Below are 17,201 nucleotides of genomic sequence, written 5' to 3'. Positions count from 1 at the left end.
ACAGTCAAGGGGTTGACGTCATAGAAATTCATTTGAAAAGAAGTAAACAAACAGTGCATCTAGAGCTTAGCATTGCTATCAGGTAAAATCCCTGTTGCTCTAAATTTGGTGATTATCGTGTTTTAATTAGGATTGAGGGATTACATGCTCCTCTCTGAGTTTATCTGCATCCTTTGGGGGTGTAAAACCTTTTTAAAGCCAATTTTTATAAAAGGATAATTGTGCCATCCTTAAGCTATTAAAAATTGTGTTTTTTATTAACATTAGGGAGAGCAGATTAGAGAACGATGACACTTAAAAGGCACAAATCTCTTCCATTGTGGATCATAAATGTCAAATAACAGCAGCATGAAAAGAAGTCTCATACACAAGTGGGTTGAAAAAGTTAACAAACAACTCTAAAGTCAAAGTATTTTGAAATAAAAGCTTAATGAAATAATCGATCCAACCCAAAAAAAAACGTAGTTCTCCTTTCTCAGATTTCAAAATCGATGCATAGTGATAGGAGCTTCTTCACATTAGGTTTTTAACTGATACTCCTCTTATCTTCTGGCCCGCCCAGCCTCACCGAGTGTGAAATGAACTCTGAATGTAGAATCACTTTGCCAGGGACAGTAATAAGGGAATAGAAGGAGATTTTTTCACTCTCAGAGAGGGGTGAAAAAAGTGCGTTTGCACTGACGGATTGAGGGATGAAAACAGAAGAATAACATCTCGCGTTTACGACAGTTTGCTCAGCTTTGTTTATGCTCTCCTGTATGGATGATACAGTGTCTCCTGGAGGAGGCAGATGCGTTATTTTCTCAGCCATTCCCTCTCAGCCGTCCTCAGGGGGGATGAAAGTGATGGTGAGGCGAAACCATTTTGCTGTCGCTTCATCCATATTCTCTGTGCTGCTGCATCCTGCCAGTTCCCATATCGTCCCACTGTCAGCCAATAGCCTTCACCAATCATAGTGCCCTCGGTCAGCCTTGTGTAAGCATCTCAACATTTTAGGCTGGTGAAAAAATTAAGAATCTGAACATTTCTCAAATTTATCATTTCTATGTTTGACAATTTCTGTGCAGCGTATAATAATCTAACAAGGTCATGAGAAATTTGGCTTATTGATTTTTACCAAAAATTTCCATAAAAAGATGGACGTCATGGCAGCTCCCTGTAGGTAAAGTCAAAATAGTAGGAGGTCTCCCTTCTAAATGGCTGCAGCCTACTGAGTCCCACTTCCTCCATGTAAACACAGGACACAAGTTATCTATAAATGAAAATTCAGACACATCTCTGTCATTTTACTGAGCTATTATTATGCTGACTGAGTGTATTTTTGATTAGTTATTTAGCTATAGCTTTGTCTTAATTTGTCTCACATGAAAGGTTCTAAAACATGTAATCAGTGGCTACATGAAGCACATATAATGCAAAGTTGCATCTTGTATGCTAAAATATGAACAAAAGAGGACGTGGACAGGAAGGTAGATTACTGGTTTTAATATCACGGTTAAGTTATTGGCCTTGGTTTTGCAGTTTAGGATGAAAAAGACAAGCTGAAATCAAGCTGTTAAAAAACACTTTTAGCTTTTTTTAGACTTGGATGATGCTAACCTATCAAAACAACAGGATAGAAAACAACTTGAAAAACGCTTTTAGGAAGAAGACTTGTTTGATAAGCATAATGCTGTTACAGATAACAGGATTGGCCCCAGTTCCTGGAGCATGATCAAATTTGATCAAAAGCAGCAAAGAGTCCTTAATGTTAGTCCAAACGGGATACAGTAACATCTGGATTTATCTACAGTGGGTCAGTGAGGTTCCAAAGGCTCTCCTGGACCGAGCGTTTGTAAACTTGACCTGTAGCCAGGGGCAGCTTGTACAAATGGGCTGGCGGGTCTGTGTCTACCCTTTTTATCCAATTAAGATCATAAAACTATTCCTCAAATAATTTACAACAGATTGCCTTACATTTTGGGGAAGCTTAGTGGAGCAACAAAAGCTAATAGCTTCAGAAACACAAAATATCTCTAAATGGGCTTATTTCTACAGGCCAAGCGTTGCAGCATCTTCTTCCATTGACTTTCATAGTGTAAATGAGTGGAAGATATTCCAGTGGGACCTCTTGTTTTGCTTATTTGTGACCAACTACTTACTCTGTTTAGGTTTTTAAGGCTTCATTTTTTTAGGTGCACCAGTGAGGAACCATCAGAGCTTTCCAAGCCTCTGAGAGGGTTGAGGTATTTTTAAAAAGTTGACATCAGGTCAAATTCTATTTAATCAGTTTCTAATTTAAAAATTGACCTCTGGGGCACAGTTGGCCTAGTGGTTTAAGGTGTGCACCGTGTATGTGTTCGGCCCAGGTTTGAATCTGGCCTGTGGCACTTTCCCTCATGTTTTTCCCTGTTTCCTCCACTATCAAAAAAGGCATAAAAAGCCCATAAAAAAGTCAAAAATAAAGAAAACCTCTTAAATGTGTTTATAAGAAAATAAAACCTCCAAAACATACATTTTCAGTTGGTGTTGACATGTAAAGGGTTAAATAAACCAGAACAGTATTTTATCCTATCAGCATTTTCCGTTTCTGCTGTTACTGGGCAGGATAATGGCCCGTTCCCAGCTCTGTGATTGGTGTGCCCTCTACGAATTTTCAGGGGACCTTGGTAACGTCATTCAGTGTGAATATTTTTGAATGACGTAAAATTACTATGTGGGCTTTGTTATCTTTGACTTTGTGATGACCTCTGCCAGCTGTACAGGGCATGAATCAAAAGCTTGCCTAAAATAAGCCGAACAGGCTAGCCAACTTTCTGGCTCATTAGAAGCTGCAGGTTACATTACATCACATGTATTTATATCAACACCATTTTGGGAATTCATTTTTAAAGAAATGTTATTCGGAAAATGAAGCGAAACATGTGGTCTCTAATTAAAGCAGAAAAGATTTTGAGAATCATTTTAATTATTACATTGTTTTAGGAGAGTATAATGGAGAGTGCAGGGGTGCATAGAGCCTGTGTGTTAGAGCCACAGTTAGCTGCTGAGTTTTTTCTCCACTTGTGTCATTAAAATTACATGGATTTACATACACCATTGTGATTATAACAGTTAGAAAAGCTAAATAACAACACAGATTCGCAGATATGCACTCCTCTGATTTTCTGATTGCTTTTATTGACCTTTTTAAGGCATATGATACGGTGGACCAGTCAGGTCTGTCTGCACTTCTGCCTAACTCGCTGTCACCAAAGGCGTGCCTCAGGGCTCAGTTTTGGGTCACTCCTGTTTATTTTGTGTATAAATGGTATTGATCAGAATGTTATCGATGCAAAGTTTCATTTTTGTGCTGATGACACTGGCCTGTATGCTCAGCACCCACCCCAGACACAAACATTTGTTTTGAATGCTGACAAAACTAAGACCATGCTTTTTTTCAAATGCTAAATCCAAGCCTCCAAACCTGCCTTTAATTTCAACATCTCGGATTACTCAGAGTTTGTTTCGAGTTACAGATACCTTGTTATTTTGATGGATGAATCTCTCTTTTTTTACTCCTCACATTTAGCAGCCAGTAAAAAATTTAAAACTGAATAGAGTTTTTTTTTTTTATTTTAGAATCAAATCCTGCCTCTTTTGAATCCAAAAATAGACTGGTTGCTGCCACTTTTTATGTATGTGCTGGACTATAGGGATGTTTTATACATGCATGCTACATCTCAGATCTTACCTTGCTCTGGACACTGCTCTGCTCTAACTTTTAAGCTCTCACCCATCAGTTTTTGTTGTTAGTGTGAGCATGTGAAATGGTCTTCTTCAGAAGGTTGAAATACTGGCATATTCTTATCTACAAGGCTATTCTTGGTCTACTTCCTTCATACCTTCTGACCTACATCAGTCAGAAGAGCACAGGAACTTTAAATCTTTATTCCCAGGATTTTTTTTCTTGCCGTCTGTTCCAAAGGTCAGAACTGAACTGGAAAAAAGGCATTTAACTTTGCTGCTGCATTTGCTTTGAATGATTTTAAAAAATGGTTCAAACTTAATCAGCTGATCTCACTGGACACCTTGAAGAGGAAGATAAAAGACCTGGAGGTAGATACAGCTGGCATCTGTGTATGACTGCGCTTTTTTTTTTTTTGTCTAAACTCTGTTAACTGCTGCTGTCTTGGCCAGGACACTCTTGAAAGGAGAGTTGAAAAGGATAGTTTTTTTTAATCTTATTGAGGTTTTTTCCTGGTTAAATAAAAGTTGAATAAGGAGAGAGCTTTCAGGGGACCAGCCAGGCCCATTGATGTCAGGAAAATCATGGTCCATTGTCAAGTTAGTCTGTAATAACCAAGTTTTATATTTTACCTAAATATGAACCACTCTTAGTACAATATAGCATCTTCATAATGTAAACCCCTTTATTCAAACAAGATTATTATTAAATATTATTTGTAATTACCTCCGCCAAGAAGGTTATGTGATCGGCAGGGTTTGTTTGTTAGCAACATAACTCAAAAAGTTATGGACGGATTTTGATGAAATTTTCAGGAAATGTCATAAATGGCATAAGGAAGAACTGATTAGGCTAGATTTTGGGAATGATCCAGATCACTGTCTGGATCCAGGAATTTTTTAAAGGATTCTTCACTATTGGGAGATAGGGCTAATGGCGGAGGTCTGCGCTCACCGAGTGCTTTTCCAGTGTTAACAGTGTGGATGGGCACATTAACTAAACCATTTAGAAAGTTATGTCAGACTTCATAGATAAGCTGTCTTGTGTACAAATGTCAGAATACCAGAGAAAGTAGTGGGAAAGTAGAAGGAATTGAAACATCATTATGGGAAAAATTGGCAAAGTGGGTTAAAAGTGGCAAATTGGCAGTAGTAAGTTCTGAAAAGTGGTGAAAGATTGGCAAGAATTGGTTAAAATGGGCAAAAATAGGTTAAAAGAGGCAAAATTAGGATAAAATCAGCAAGTATGGTTTACTAAAAGCAAAAAAGTGCAAACTATTGCTTTGAAATGGTGAAAAGCAGTTAAAAAGTGGCATCATTGAGTTAAAAGTGGCAAAAAATGGGATGCTAAAGTAGTGAAATGCATTCAAAAGAAGCAAACATCTGTTAAAAGTGACAAAATTGGGAAAAAAATTGCTTGAAACAGGCAAAAGTGGGTTTAGTGGTGATACAAATTTGGCATAAATGGGTCGAAACAGTGGTGAAAAGCAGTTAAAAAGTGGCATTAATAAATGATTTGAACATTAGAACCCAACAATAGCTTGACACCCTTTTTCAGCACCAGAATGAAGGAACCATCAGCCAGGACACTAGCACCAATGCTACTGATCCAGCAAACGTGCATTTAAATTATTTATAAATCACAAGTTGGGAGGGTCCATTCACAGGGTTTTTCAGTTGCCCAGTCGATGATGAGACTGATATAACTTTGGGAATAACATAATGTAATGGTTTCCATATGTGCTAACACTTGCTGTTTTTATTAGCTTCAATAAATGAATTATTTAGTGATTGGAGAATCATTCTCACTATAGTGCCATACACACAGTGTCAGAATATCAAGAAAGCAAAAAGATTGTCAGGCCTTTATGCCTGTTGGAAAGAACATTAACATGAAGTGCTGCTGTGATTGGTTTCTAAGTGTTTGGGTTGGGATTGGTTGGCGTTGCAGATAGTTGTCGCCCACTCTCTCTCAATTTTTTTTTTTTTTTTTTTTTAGCTCCTACACGCTTTCTTTCCAGTCACCTACTGATGTGTTAATACGTATACCTACACTGTGTGGTACAGTGTGTATGAAGTGGATTTGCCTCCGTGTAAAATACTCAGCGTTTGGTGTGGGTTGCAGTATGTGGAGGACAGGTTGTGGTGCTGCTTGGAGGCAGGTGAAACAATATATTCACAAAAAAGACAAAAAGCTAGAGCTGTAGTATCAGCGACATAAGGTGCATGCCAGAGGGAACAGAGCTGTGACTGTTTTATAGACTCCTAATTTCGATAAACACTATGCAAACATTTTTATTCTCTGCTTATAATTTATGAGGAAGAGATGGTGGCCTTGGAGCTACAAAACAAAGAAACTACCTCAAACATGTCCATGCAGCCTGTTCTTTCCTCTACTGCTTTATAAATTCCTATACAGCATCGTGACTGCTTTTTTTTGTGGCCTCAAATTCTAAATAATTTAACAATCCATCACAATAAGTTTCACTTGGTGTGCTTTGAAGCTTATTTTGCCCTCTATAGGGTGTCACACAGAGACATGACACTGATTCACCGGTACAGAACGTTAGGCTGCATTTCACATCAATGAAACAGTAGCAAGACAAATGGCTCAGTGCGATTCACCGCAGGGCTTTAATAGGATTTCAAATCACCAAAAGCATCACGAAGGCGAACAACAAAACGCACTGTATAATGAACCAAACACTGCGGTGGAATGACTTGGAGGAAATCAATTACACCTAAGCTACGGCACAAACTAGCAGCGAGATGTGTTATGGATGAAACACTCCTTTAAAATCTGTTTAATGAGGGCACCTTCTAAGCAGAGCCTCTGATTTAGTGGACGGCTGCCAGCTCTGGTTGGAGCGTAGCCAGGGATCTGTTTTGGGCCACAAACATTGTTTTCTCTCCGTCTTTTCCTTTTCTTTCACAGCTGGAAATATTTTTTTGGCCCATACTGTTCAACATGAAAAATGATATTGAGCACGGCCGCGCTGAAATCCCACTAAAGACGACTCAGCCAGGTTACAGCCCAAAATTATCCATCATCAGCGGCATCCTCCCTCTGCAGGTTACTGTCCAAAAGGTGACAGTAGTGCATGCCAGCTTCCTGTGGGTACAAACATATGGCGCTGTATGGAGATGAACTTCCAAACATCTTTATATCACGACTGAGGGATCCATCTATTTTTCCATGCCATCTGCTGCGCTAGTTTAGATGTGCGTGAGGAGAGCTGCGACAAGCGATCTGTCTATCTCTGACATTTGGGATGAGTTCTGGTGAGTTTACCTAAGCACTTAGCTGCCCTCGTAGACTAACGCTCTAACAGATGGCGAGCAATATGGACCCTGAGGTGGACTGCTGGGTAATGGATGAAGCTGTGCTGATCAAAGGTCGTGGTTATGGTAACGGTCATGGTTTATGTCACTTTAATGTAAAGCAAAAAGTGAGATGGTTACACATGAGGATTCTTGAATCAGCTGCACAGTAAGCTAGAACAGACTATTTAATCTAGCATGAACAGAAAACCTGTGTAGGAATCACTCAAATTAGTAATGATGTTTTCTTTTAATTAAAGCCAGGTTTTCTGATCACTGCTGGCTGGAGAATGTTTTACTGAATACCGCTGCTGCAGATTTGATTTCCTGTCCAGTTTGTTCATCTGTCTGTTAGTCAGCAGGATCTCTCAAAAACAGGTTTCAGTGAAATTTGGATGAGAAATTAGGACACAGGCCAAAAAAACAAGTCATTTGTTTCTGGTGATGATCCAGGATTTATGTTTTCAAAGGAAATCCTTTCACAGATGATATTTCAGTTCAGAACTGACAGAAAATATGCAGTTAAATAATGTTTATTCTGTTATTTTTTATGTCATGAAATAGACCTCACTAGTCACGATGGCCATTTATGTACACAAACTAATGGTTATTCTCATTATTGATTAATCTGCTAATTCTTCATACAGCTAATCAGTGTAGGTAATGGTGGTGAGATGTGAAAAGTATCCGTTCCAACTTCTAGACAAAGGTGTAACTTTATTTCGTTTGTTTCTATGTTTAGTTGGCATCTGGCGAGTGGCTTGTGATAATCCCTTCAGGTCGTAGTCATGTTGCGCCCAGAGGGCTCCTCTCTCTTGTACTGAAAAGGAGCAAATGTGCAGCCTTAAAACGGCAGTGAATGGAAGGCTCCAGGCGCAGGAGCCTACTGCCCCAGGGAGGAAACGAGTGAACAGGAAGTAAAGGCAAACGCTTAGAACGTTCGTGATCTACTGATTTATTGCACATTATACAGCGCTTAACAAATTTATTAGACCACCTGTCATAATTGTCTCAAAGACCATCTAGCATCATGAAGTGCTTTAATGCGGACTCTTTTATTTTCAGTGAGCTCTCCACATTTTACCATTTTGAACAGGAATGAGGAATTTCAAACTGAATTCACCCAAATTTGAGCCAGCTCACTGGGCTTCTCTGAGAAGTCAGAATTAATCAAGCATAACATTCAACCACTAAAACTCATTTTTCTGTTCAGGAATGCAAGTAAATAACTAGAATTTGACATATTAATCAATAAATAATAATGTGCTTTACAATTTTTTCAGTTTTTTTGTAAATCAGTACATTTGAAAATTCATGGATAACAATAATAATTATGTTTTATCATTAAAAATATCATTTGGGTTAAGAGCTTCTACATATTGGTGTATCAACCATTGCAAAAAACATAAAAAATGATTTTGGTAATTACCAATGCTGTCAATTTAGGGCAGCTGTGGCATAAACCTTACTTTGGTTAGTGTTAGGGTGATCTAATAAATTTGTTAAGCACTGTAAATTTAAATCTCTTAATAAATCATCTTTATGCAGTGCATAATATAGTTTATCTATATTCATATAAATTTATTGATATTTAAAGCAAATGTTTAAAAAAATTATTTAATGAACTTAAGATCTGTCCTCTCTTTGTGGAGTCATGGGGGGGGCGGTACCCTAGCACCCCCTACTGACCAGCCGCCACTGCCTACTGTTACCTTAAAATGAAGTGAAGGTTCTTGATTAGGAAAAGCAGCATCTCCATCACCTTTTCTGTGATCTTTTTTGTGTCATCGCTCTCTCTTGGGTTTTAATCTTTCCTCTTGAAGTACAGAGTTTGTAGCTTCATTGTAGCAGCCCTCTTCTCTGTTGCTATAGAGAAGTCACTGTGTTCCATTGCATTTTTAATTTTGAGATTTCTGATCAAAATGGTAGCGTTGAACGCAGCCCTGCTGCTACTGCCTCGCAAAACTGTCATGTCACAGATGCTACAAGTAGCCTTTATTTCCATATTGCTGACATTTTAGCCACAGGATTGCTAATGTAGCTACTGCTGCTTTGTTGTCTTACTCATGCATATATTGCCTGCTCCTTTAACGAAAGCTGACGTAAATGATTGGCTAGACTGATCAGATAAAACTGTCAATCCCAAGTCAGCTGAAAAATGCATATAGAGGCTCTGATCCATTAGATGTGGTTTTGGTTCGGGCCACCCCTGGTTTACACAATGGTTACCCTGTTTAAGGTGTTATGCTTGTTTTGTTTTAGTTTTTTTTCAATCAGCAGCTGAAATTAATAACAATTAATCTTTCTGATGTACAAAAGCAAACAAAGCTATAAACAAGTCTGAGAAGATTTCTTTAGTTTTTGCTTTTGACTTTTTGAGGGGGTAGGTGTCAGATGAGCAGATATATAGCATGCTGAAGAAACAGCCTTTTGTTATTGTTCACAATACATATTCACAGTGAGTAATATTAAGCTGTTAACATGAGGCTGGATGGAGATATTTTTGCAATCTTTGCATGTACATACGCAGCAGAATAAAATGGCACATTTTGTCCACAGGGGGCGCCAGATTTACACCAACCAAAAGTTCCTCACAGGAGCTTTAATGCATTAAAATTGAGTTTAAGCTCCATTGAGGAGTTTTAGCTAATAATGAAACAGACTGAAGTTGATACCTCCTTCTGAGCTACAAAAGCAGCAAAAAAAGACCACCAGCGACCAAATTATAGATGTCTGTATTGTCTTTTCACTTGCTCACAGCAGCTGCCAGGAGGTAGGCGTCAAACAAAGTGATTAGCAGGCTGCTAAAACAGCCTTTGTTTACATTTCAACAGTAAAGATTAACAGTAAGTGAAAAATTCAACTGATAAAAGACTGCAGTCAGATTCAGACAGCACCACTTAACCACACACAGGACCAGATCATTATAGAGATATAGGCTTCGTCCATATGGGGCACCAAAATTTAGAGTTCCTCTCAGGAGCTTTAAGTCAGTATGTTGCAGTCTAAACAGCTCCAGTCCCTATTGTTGTTACTGTCCAGTCCCAGTTAAAAGTTAATGTGTCACCCCGTGGGAGAGATTGAGTCCAGGTGATCTGTTTGACCTACATGTACTGGCAGTGCGATCAGGTTAGCTGTATCTATTGTCATCCGATCGTCCAAGTCTGCGCCCAGCAGACATAATACACCCTCTGCGATTTCACAGCAGCTCAATTTACTGAAGTCACATCTCATTCGGGATCAGTCAGCAGCTTCCACGCTCCCTAACAAACTGCTCTGCCTCTCTTCTTCTGTTATCTCTTACTCTTCCTTTTCATAGCTTTGTGTCCTGCCTATCCTCAACGACTGTCATTATGTTTGCCAGATATCCATCTACGTCGTCAGTTTATGCATACATTGTGACCTTTATATGTGCACATATGCTAAACACCGTATAGCGACGCCCTGTTTTGCATAAAAGACGATTTCAATCGTGGATTTTAAATTTGTGCTGATGGTTAACCATATGAGCTGCCTCCAGCTGTCAGATGAGTTCTTGTTTGCAGAGCTCCACCTGTCCAGCTCCATCTCTTCTTCACTCTGTCTTTCTCCTCTAGCTTCTTCTTCCTTCTCGAGGGGAGAGCTCGGCTTGCAGAGCAGATAATTTATTCCTGTTTATCTCCCAACTCGGCCCTGTACCGCAGGGAAATGCGAGATAGAGAAATAGAGAGAAAGAGGAGGGCACGCGCTGTTTTTCTTTCATGTAATGCAGAAGACAGAAGCAAATGGATGACAGCTCCAGCTAGCAGGGCCTCAGCTCACTAAACACGCTCGAGCACAAGAAAACGCACACTCGTGCCCCCACTGAGTGTAACAAGTCAAACTTTTCCCTCCTATGAGTCTCCAAAAACAAGTTGTTTAAACTTCAGCACGTACTGATCGGCTAATGTGGAGGCACACATCCACAGACACACACAGTAGGTCTCTGTGGAGCCTTTTAGTGCTTAACTGACCGGCTTTTTAAGATTTAATCAGTAAAAGCTTTTCTCTCCATTAGGATAACACACCATGTGAACCGTCTGTGTCTACTGTGCTGGAAAATAACTGTCAGTACATCAACTCAAGTATTAGATTTAGTTTAGCGTATACAGCTGCAACTGGTGATATTTTCTGTCACATGATTAAAAGTTTTTTTCCTCTGAGCTTTAAAATGTCACAAAGAGAATTTAATAAAATTGGCTTTATTATCTTTATACTACAAATAAAACACTCAACAGCAGCTCTGCACGGGGAGCAAAAATAAAAACAAATTAATAGAGAGGAAATGATGAATAAATAAATAACAAACAGATTAAATTTATTAAAAACTCATGGAAAGCGGCTTAGTGGTGCATTGTGCCTAAGTGTGCAGATTTACATACAGATGATTACTAAAGCAACAAGCCCAATGCCACAGTCTCATCTTTTTTCCTGTAAAACCTCTTTTAACCCTGACAATATTTAGTTTTAAATATTGTGAACCCAGTTTATTAAGAATACTCATGTTTTTTAGGTCAGGTCAGTTAAATCTTAACAAATCCTAGTGTAATTTAAATAAATATTTCAGAGAAATATAATTCATAGGCTGTAAAAAGAATTGGAAAAAAACCTGTGTGACGTCAGCCGTTTGATTACAATAGGCGGACTCAAACAGCTTTTGAAGCCAGTCTGTGGAGGCTTCCAAATTGAAATCTCTTTCTCAACTGGCCCGGACACATCTGGTACCTACACCTGTACATCATTTTAGAAGGTTTTTTTTTTTTTAATTCAGCTTTATTCATAAACAAAGTCTACTAGTTAGATTCATGAAATAACCATTTTGCAAACATTAGAGCCTAAGCAGCTTTATTAGTTAAATGAAACAGAAATAAAGGTCTGGTGTCTAATCAGAAGTAGTTCACTGGAAGTAGTGAACTGTGTGTCTGAAGACAGTCTATACCAGTGGTGCTCAACCTTATTCTACCCAAGAGATTTATTGTCTTGAAATACTTTAGAAAGAGCCACATTCCAAAACCGGGGATGTAAGGAAGATCCATATATCAACTGATCCATAGTTAAAATAAAATGAAACCGTGGATGGTTGGATTATTGTGTAGTTAAATGGGGTGGCCACATAAAAATGTCTATAGTGTCAGAAGAAAGGATATTACACTTATAATGAGCATATATATTTTATTAATGCAAGTTCCAACTGGCCAAATGACTTTAAAATATTAGTTTGAATGAATTATGGTTGGCTATTTGGGTATTTATATCTCACACTGGGGCATTTCCTGTAGCTCTGCAGCTCTGTTTAACTTCAAAGAGATGTTTTCAAATTTTTTCCACTCATTATTGATGCTTTTAGCTAAAGGGGGAGGGGCCTCATACTGATCTTGCCCTGAGCCTCGAAATGACTAAGACCCCATCCACACGGAGACGAATTCAGGAGCAAAAGTTTTTTGTCATATCGGCGTTTCATCCACACAAAAATGGCGTTTTGGGTGACTGCTACTTTTTGAAATCAGGTCCCAGAGTGCACAAATCCGTAAACGACTACCATTTCGTCTCCGTATGGACGGCCAACCGCATCTTTTTTTGAAATTATTACGTTACACATGGCTGAGCTCTCTTAAGATGCTTGCGCAGGTCTGGCCAAAACAACAATGGCTGAATACAGGGTTGTGTTCATGCTGTAGAAGCTACTGAGCTTGTTATGGCTTTTACAGCAAAATCTGATGCTCCTTTACCACCACCGCGAAACGCATACACCATATATTTTTAAATCCAAATCGTTTTCATCTCTGTGTGGATGGGGTCTAAAACCGACCCTGCCTCCCATCTGCAGCTCTCAGACACATCGTTCTGCCTTGCCTCATTCTGTAGCTTTGGTTTCCTGTTTCTGCTCTTTTGACAGTATTTATTATCAGTAGTGCATTAAAGATCAAATAAAACACCCATGTTTGGACAAGTTTCATGTGATGTTACGCCATCTCAACATGTGATCAGTGTGTGTGAGGCTCGCTGATGATGACACGTATCACAGTGATCATCATAAAAATACGAGTGTGGAAGAGCATCGGCAGGAAGTGACTGGGGGAAAAAAGTTAAAACGAGGACGTAAGAAGCTTCAGTTTGAACATAAGACAGCACACCTTAATGCATAACCTTACTGAAGAGCGGACCAGCAGATTTCCTCTGCTCTGTCTCACCTACATATCTCTGTCACGCGCACCCGACGATAATGATACACAGATTAAAAGTAAATAGAAGTTTTTATTTAGACTTGGCACTAAAAAGCCACAGGCGACTGGGTAGCTTGAGTTTCTCTGCTCTTTACATTAAGCAGAATGGAAAGTACTGGTGTGGTGCATTCCTTAATTTATTTTGTCTCTGTTTTTACTGTAATTATTGTTAGGGGGGATGAGGAACATTTAAGGGACTTCAGCCCCCCCCAAAAAGAGCCTAACGAAATCCATGCTAGCTACGTAGTTGATGTCGCTACCAGTGAGCTATAAGACACAAACTAATGTAGCTAAAATATCTTAAGCTAAAGCTAATGCGAGCCAACATTCATGTAACTACCTCTGAAACAGGTCTAGCTTTAGCAAACATAATCAAACATAGCCAGCGTCGCTTTTTTGTCTTTAGTTATAGCTACATTAGTTGCACTGTTATAAGTTAGAGAACAGAAAATATTTACTTTAGACTAGGTGGTTAAACAGAGTTATAATTTGCATTTAATCTGAAGAGAAATTATGAACCTAGGAATATCACTAACTTTAATGTCAAGTATCTTAATCAGTGGTATTATTACTCTCTTTACCAGAGGGGGAAACAAAATTTTCCTGCAGTAGCTCTAGCTTTAGCAAGAATGATCATAATCCAACATAGCCAGTTAGCTTTGTTTTCTTTTGTTTTAGCTATGTGAGTTGTGTAGCTACATTACCTACATAGTTTATGACGCTAATGTAGCTGTGTTGTTAGCTCTACGTTTAGCTGTGTTAGCTGCGTAGCTATGTTATCTACGTAATTAGTATAGCTTTGTTAGCTTTGGCCTGTGTTTTTCATGGAGGACAAAACCTAACCCTTACCTTAATCCTTACACTAACCTAAATCTTAAGTTTAATCTGATTTTTTTTTATTAAGTTTTAGCATGTATTTCAGATGGGGCATCTCACTGTAGTGGTCTACAAACTCTAAGATCTGCAGTCTGCAGCCAGACTGATTTTCATCAGTGAATAAAGTATGTTACCTACAATGTAAATGTGAAAGCACAGCATTGTCAGATAATCAGCAAAGCAGTAAACAAGCTCAAGACCATTTAAAATAAAGTCCATATGTACATCTCTAAGCAAATGTAGAAAAAATGTACCTTTTTAGGGCACGATGTATCTTGCCTTTTAGTGTTTTATATTTTCATGTGATCAATATGGAAAATCATACATTGTAAAAGTGATCTAAAAATGTAAACTCCAAAAAGGTAGTTTTGACCTTGGAAAATTATTATGTTTGAGGCACAAAAGAGGCAATTTTTTTAATTGCATTTTTTTCTTCTTTTCCTTTTTTCTTTGTGGAAGTGGATGATGGCAGTGTTTTGAAGATCCAGACTGTAAAAAGTCATAAAAGGTCTTTTTTCCTGCCCTTTTATGGGCTGTCTTGGCATGCCCATTCACTTTTATGATTTTATGTTACAGCTTAAGTGCATCACTTTTAACATTTAATTGTATTATAAGATGAAAGTTATAGGCAAACGCAATGCTGATGACGTATTATCACCACCAGCTAGATACCTGTTGTGCCCTACTGAAAGGATAAATGCCCAGTGAAGAAATCCCTAAACCCAATTATCCCCTCACTAATTGCTTCCTCAAGTCAACAGTGCAGACAGATAGGCATTAAGAATCCAGGACTTCAGCAGGGTTGTCAAATGGGAACCTCCCTTCACTGTTTCTTTCATTTAGTAAGTCCAATGACAGCTGAACAGGGAGCAAAGCCATCCCACTACATGCTAGCTTTCACCACCCACCAAGCAAACCTCCAGACTGTCTTAAATCTTACTTTTTGAAATCTCAGTCCTTCTCCACAGTTTGTCGAATCTGGCGTTGGTGCATTCTTACACTCGTACAGGAGAAATAAAGTGTTTCATGTCAGCCTGTAATGACAGGTTTGAGTAGATAAAGGAACTAGCATCCAAAAGTCAGGAAGTTCAGATTTAAAGTCCGTTAAAGGTGGGGGGCGGGGGGCGTCACTGGAGTCTACATGCTGCTCACTATCTAGTGGATAGGAAGTAGGGAATGAGTGTGTGGTTTCGGACACAGCCATAGTTTTGTAAGCTCTAGTCTTAGCTATCTCAAGTACATTATAATTTTTTCATGGGAGACAGGTTTTTTTCCTGTAAGCAGACTGTTATCTTGACTTTAAAAAACATTTTGTAATTAGGTTTTACAGGTCAGGTTTTTGACTTTTTTCTTTTGGTGTCCTAACCCTTACTGTTACCCTAACCCTAACCAGAAGTTTACTGCAATTTTATTTTGAAAGTTTTGGTGTGTATGTCTGTTCTGACAGCTGGGGTATCTCACTGTAGTGGTCTGCAAGGAGGGGTGCCTGACAGCTACGGTCTGCAGCCAGACAGATTTGCATAAGTGTGTGAATGTAGTATGTTACCTACAATGTAAATGTAAAAAGCCCTGAGTGGTCAGACAATCAGCAAAGCAGTACTAACTCAACTATTAAAGTCTGGCACTTATATATATATATATATATATATAAGTTATTTTTATTTTTTTTCTCTAAAAACTTGTCATATGAATGAAAGTATAAACATCAATGAACATGTGGCACTTATCCACCACTCTTGCATCAGTAAGGAGTCTTAACACACCACCATTTGTATGTGAAACAATCCATGCCTGTGCACAACATACTATATCCTCCGTTCCTCTTTATGTCTAATGTAAGTCAGATCCCTTTTATCAGTCTCCCAGTTAATCTGATACAAATGCTGTCCTTTAGCACTGTTATCTCATGCTTGTGTGCATTTGTGTGTGTTGTGTGCATTTTGAGTTGCATCTTTTTTTCCCTAGCTTCTCCTGCAGCAGAGTGTAATCCATGGTTTTGTGCGTCCTCCTCGGGCTCCATGTCAAAGTCAGTTTCAGATGAGATGAATGTGACAGAGCAGGCTGAAAGAGCAAAAAAAAGGGAAAAAAAATCACTGCTGGTAATTCAAAAGGCTGTTTGAAAAAAAAAAAGTAAAAAAAAACAGTGAGAATAGCACTGTGTGAAGCTGAAGAAACAAAAGAATACCTGACAAGGGCTGTGTGTAATTATAGCACATTTAGGGAGACACTGTTTACCACGCTGGGATCAGGGGAGGAGGATAAAAATTGAGGAAGTAAAAGGAACAAGCTGAGGAGTTAAAGAGCATCGTCAGGTTGTTGCCGTGGGGGGAAAGCCGTGTAGCTGCTGCCAGTTAACTGCAGAGATAGAAACAGGCTTTCTTCACGGCAGCAGAGCTGAAGGAGTGGAATCACTAGCTTGTAAAAACTACGCAACAAAAGATCCTTTAAATGTCATAGAAGTTTATAAAAAGTCATTTTGGGACTCGGCTCCCAAACTTTTTGGAATGTATTCTCAAATACGTTACGCGGGGAGGAGATCTAGTTTGATTTTCCTGGTGCTTTTGGTCCATTCAGATGATGCCTCACAGATCTAAAAACAATAAGACTTTATTAGACGTTAAAGTAATAGAAGGGAGGATATGCCTGAAGCGGAAAGGATGAAAAGCAGAGGATACAGAGCAAAGCGGACAGCAGCAGACGCTGTTTTCTGCAAACTCAACTAAACATCTTTATTTTTTGCTTCCCCCTCTCTTTCTTTGTCACTTTGTGTCTCTCAGGAGCACTGCAGATTGAGAACAGCGAAGAAACGGACCAAGGGAAATACGAGTGTGTGGCCACCAACTCCCAAGGCGTGCGTTATTCCTCCCCTGCCAACCTCTACGTGCGAGGTAGGACCTGATCACATCACACGTGCACATCACGATCACACATGCAGAGACAAAAACACACAGGAAATCCCCACATTTAAGGTGCTGCTATAAATATCTCTTGTCCATAGCTGTGCTCTTACTGTAAACAAGTACTACTAACCCATTCATTGTCTACAGTATTTGTTGA

General features: G+C 38.9%; 1 protein-coding gene across 19 annotated transcripts in view; it reads left to right on the top strand.

Moving 5' to 3' along the window:
* LOC121519817 (receptor-type tyrosine-protein phosphatase S-like) overlaps positions 1 to 17,201 on the top strand; it is a 131,112-nt gene that overhangs the window by 57,093 nt on the left and 56,818 nt on the right. For all 19 annotated transcript variants that reach the window (XM_041802813.1, XM_041802818.1, XM_041802819.1 and 16 more), the window contains exon 6: positions 16,922 to 17,032. In XM_041802813.1, the coding sequence (XP_041658747.1) occupies positions 16,922 to 17,032 (111 nt within the window). The remainder of the gene's footprint in view (positions 1 to 16,921; positions 17,033 to 17,201) is intronic.

This window comes from Cheilinus undulatus, linkage group 13 (assembly GCF_018320785.1).
Source record: "Cheilinus undulatus linkage group 13, ASM1832078v1, whole genome shotgun sequence".
In the NCBI taxonomy this organism is placed as follows: domain Eukaryota; kingdom Metazoa; phylum Chordata; class Actinopteri; order Labriformes; family Labridae; genus Cheilinus; species Cheilinus undulatus.
Note: the sequence above shows the minus strand (reverse complement) of the source record. Positions and strands in the feature narration are given on the sequence as shown.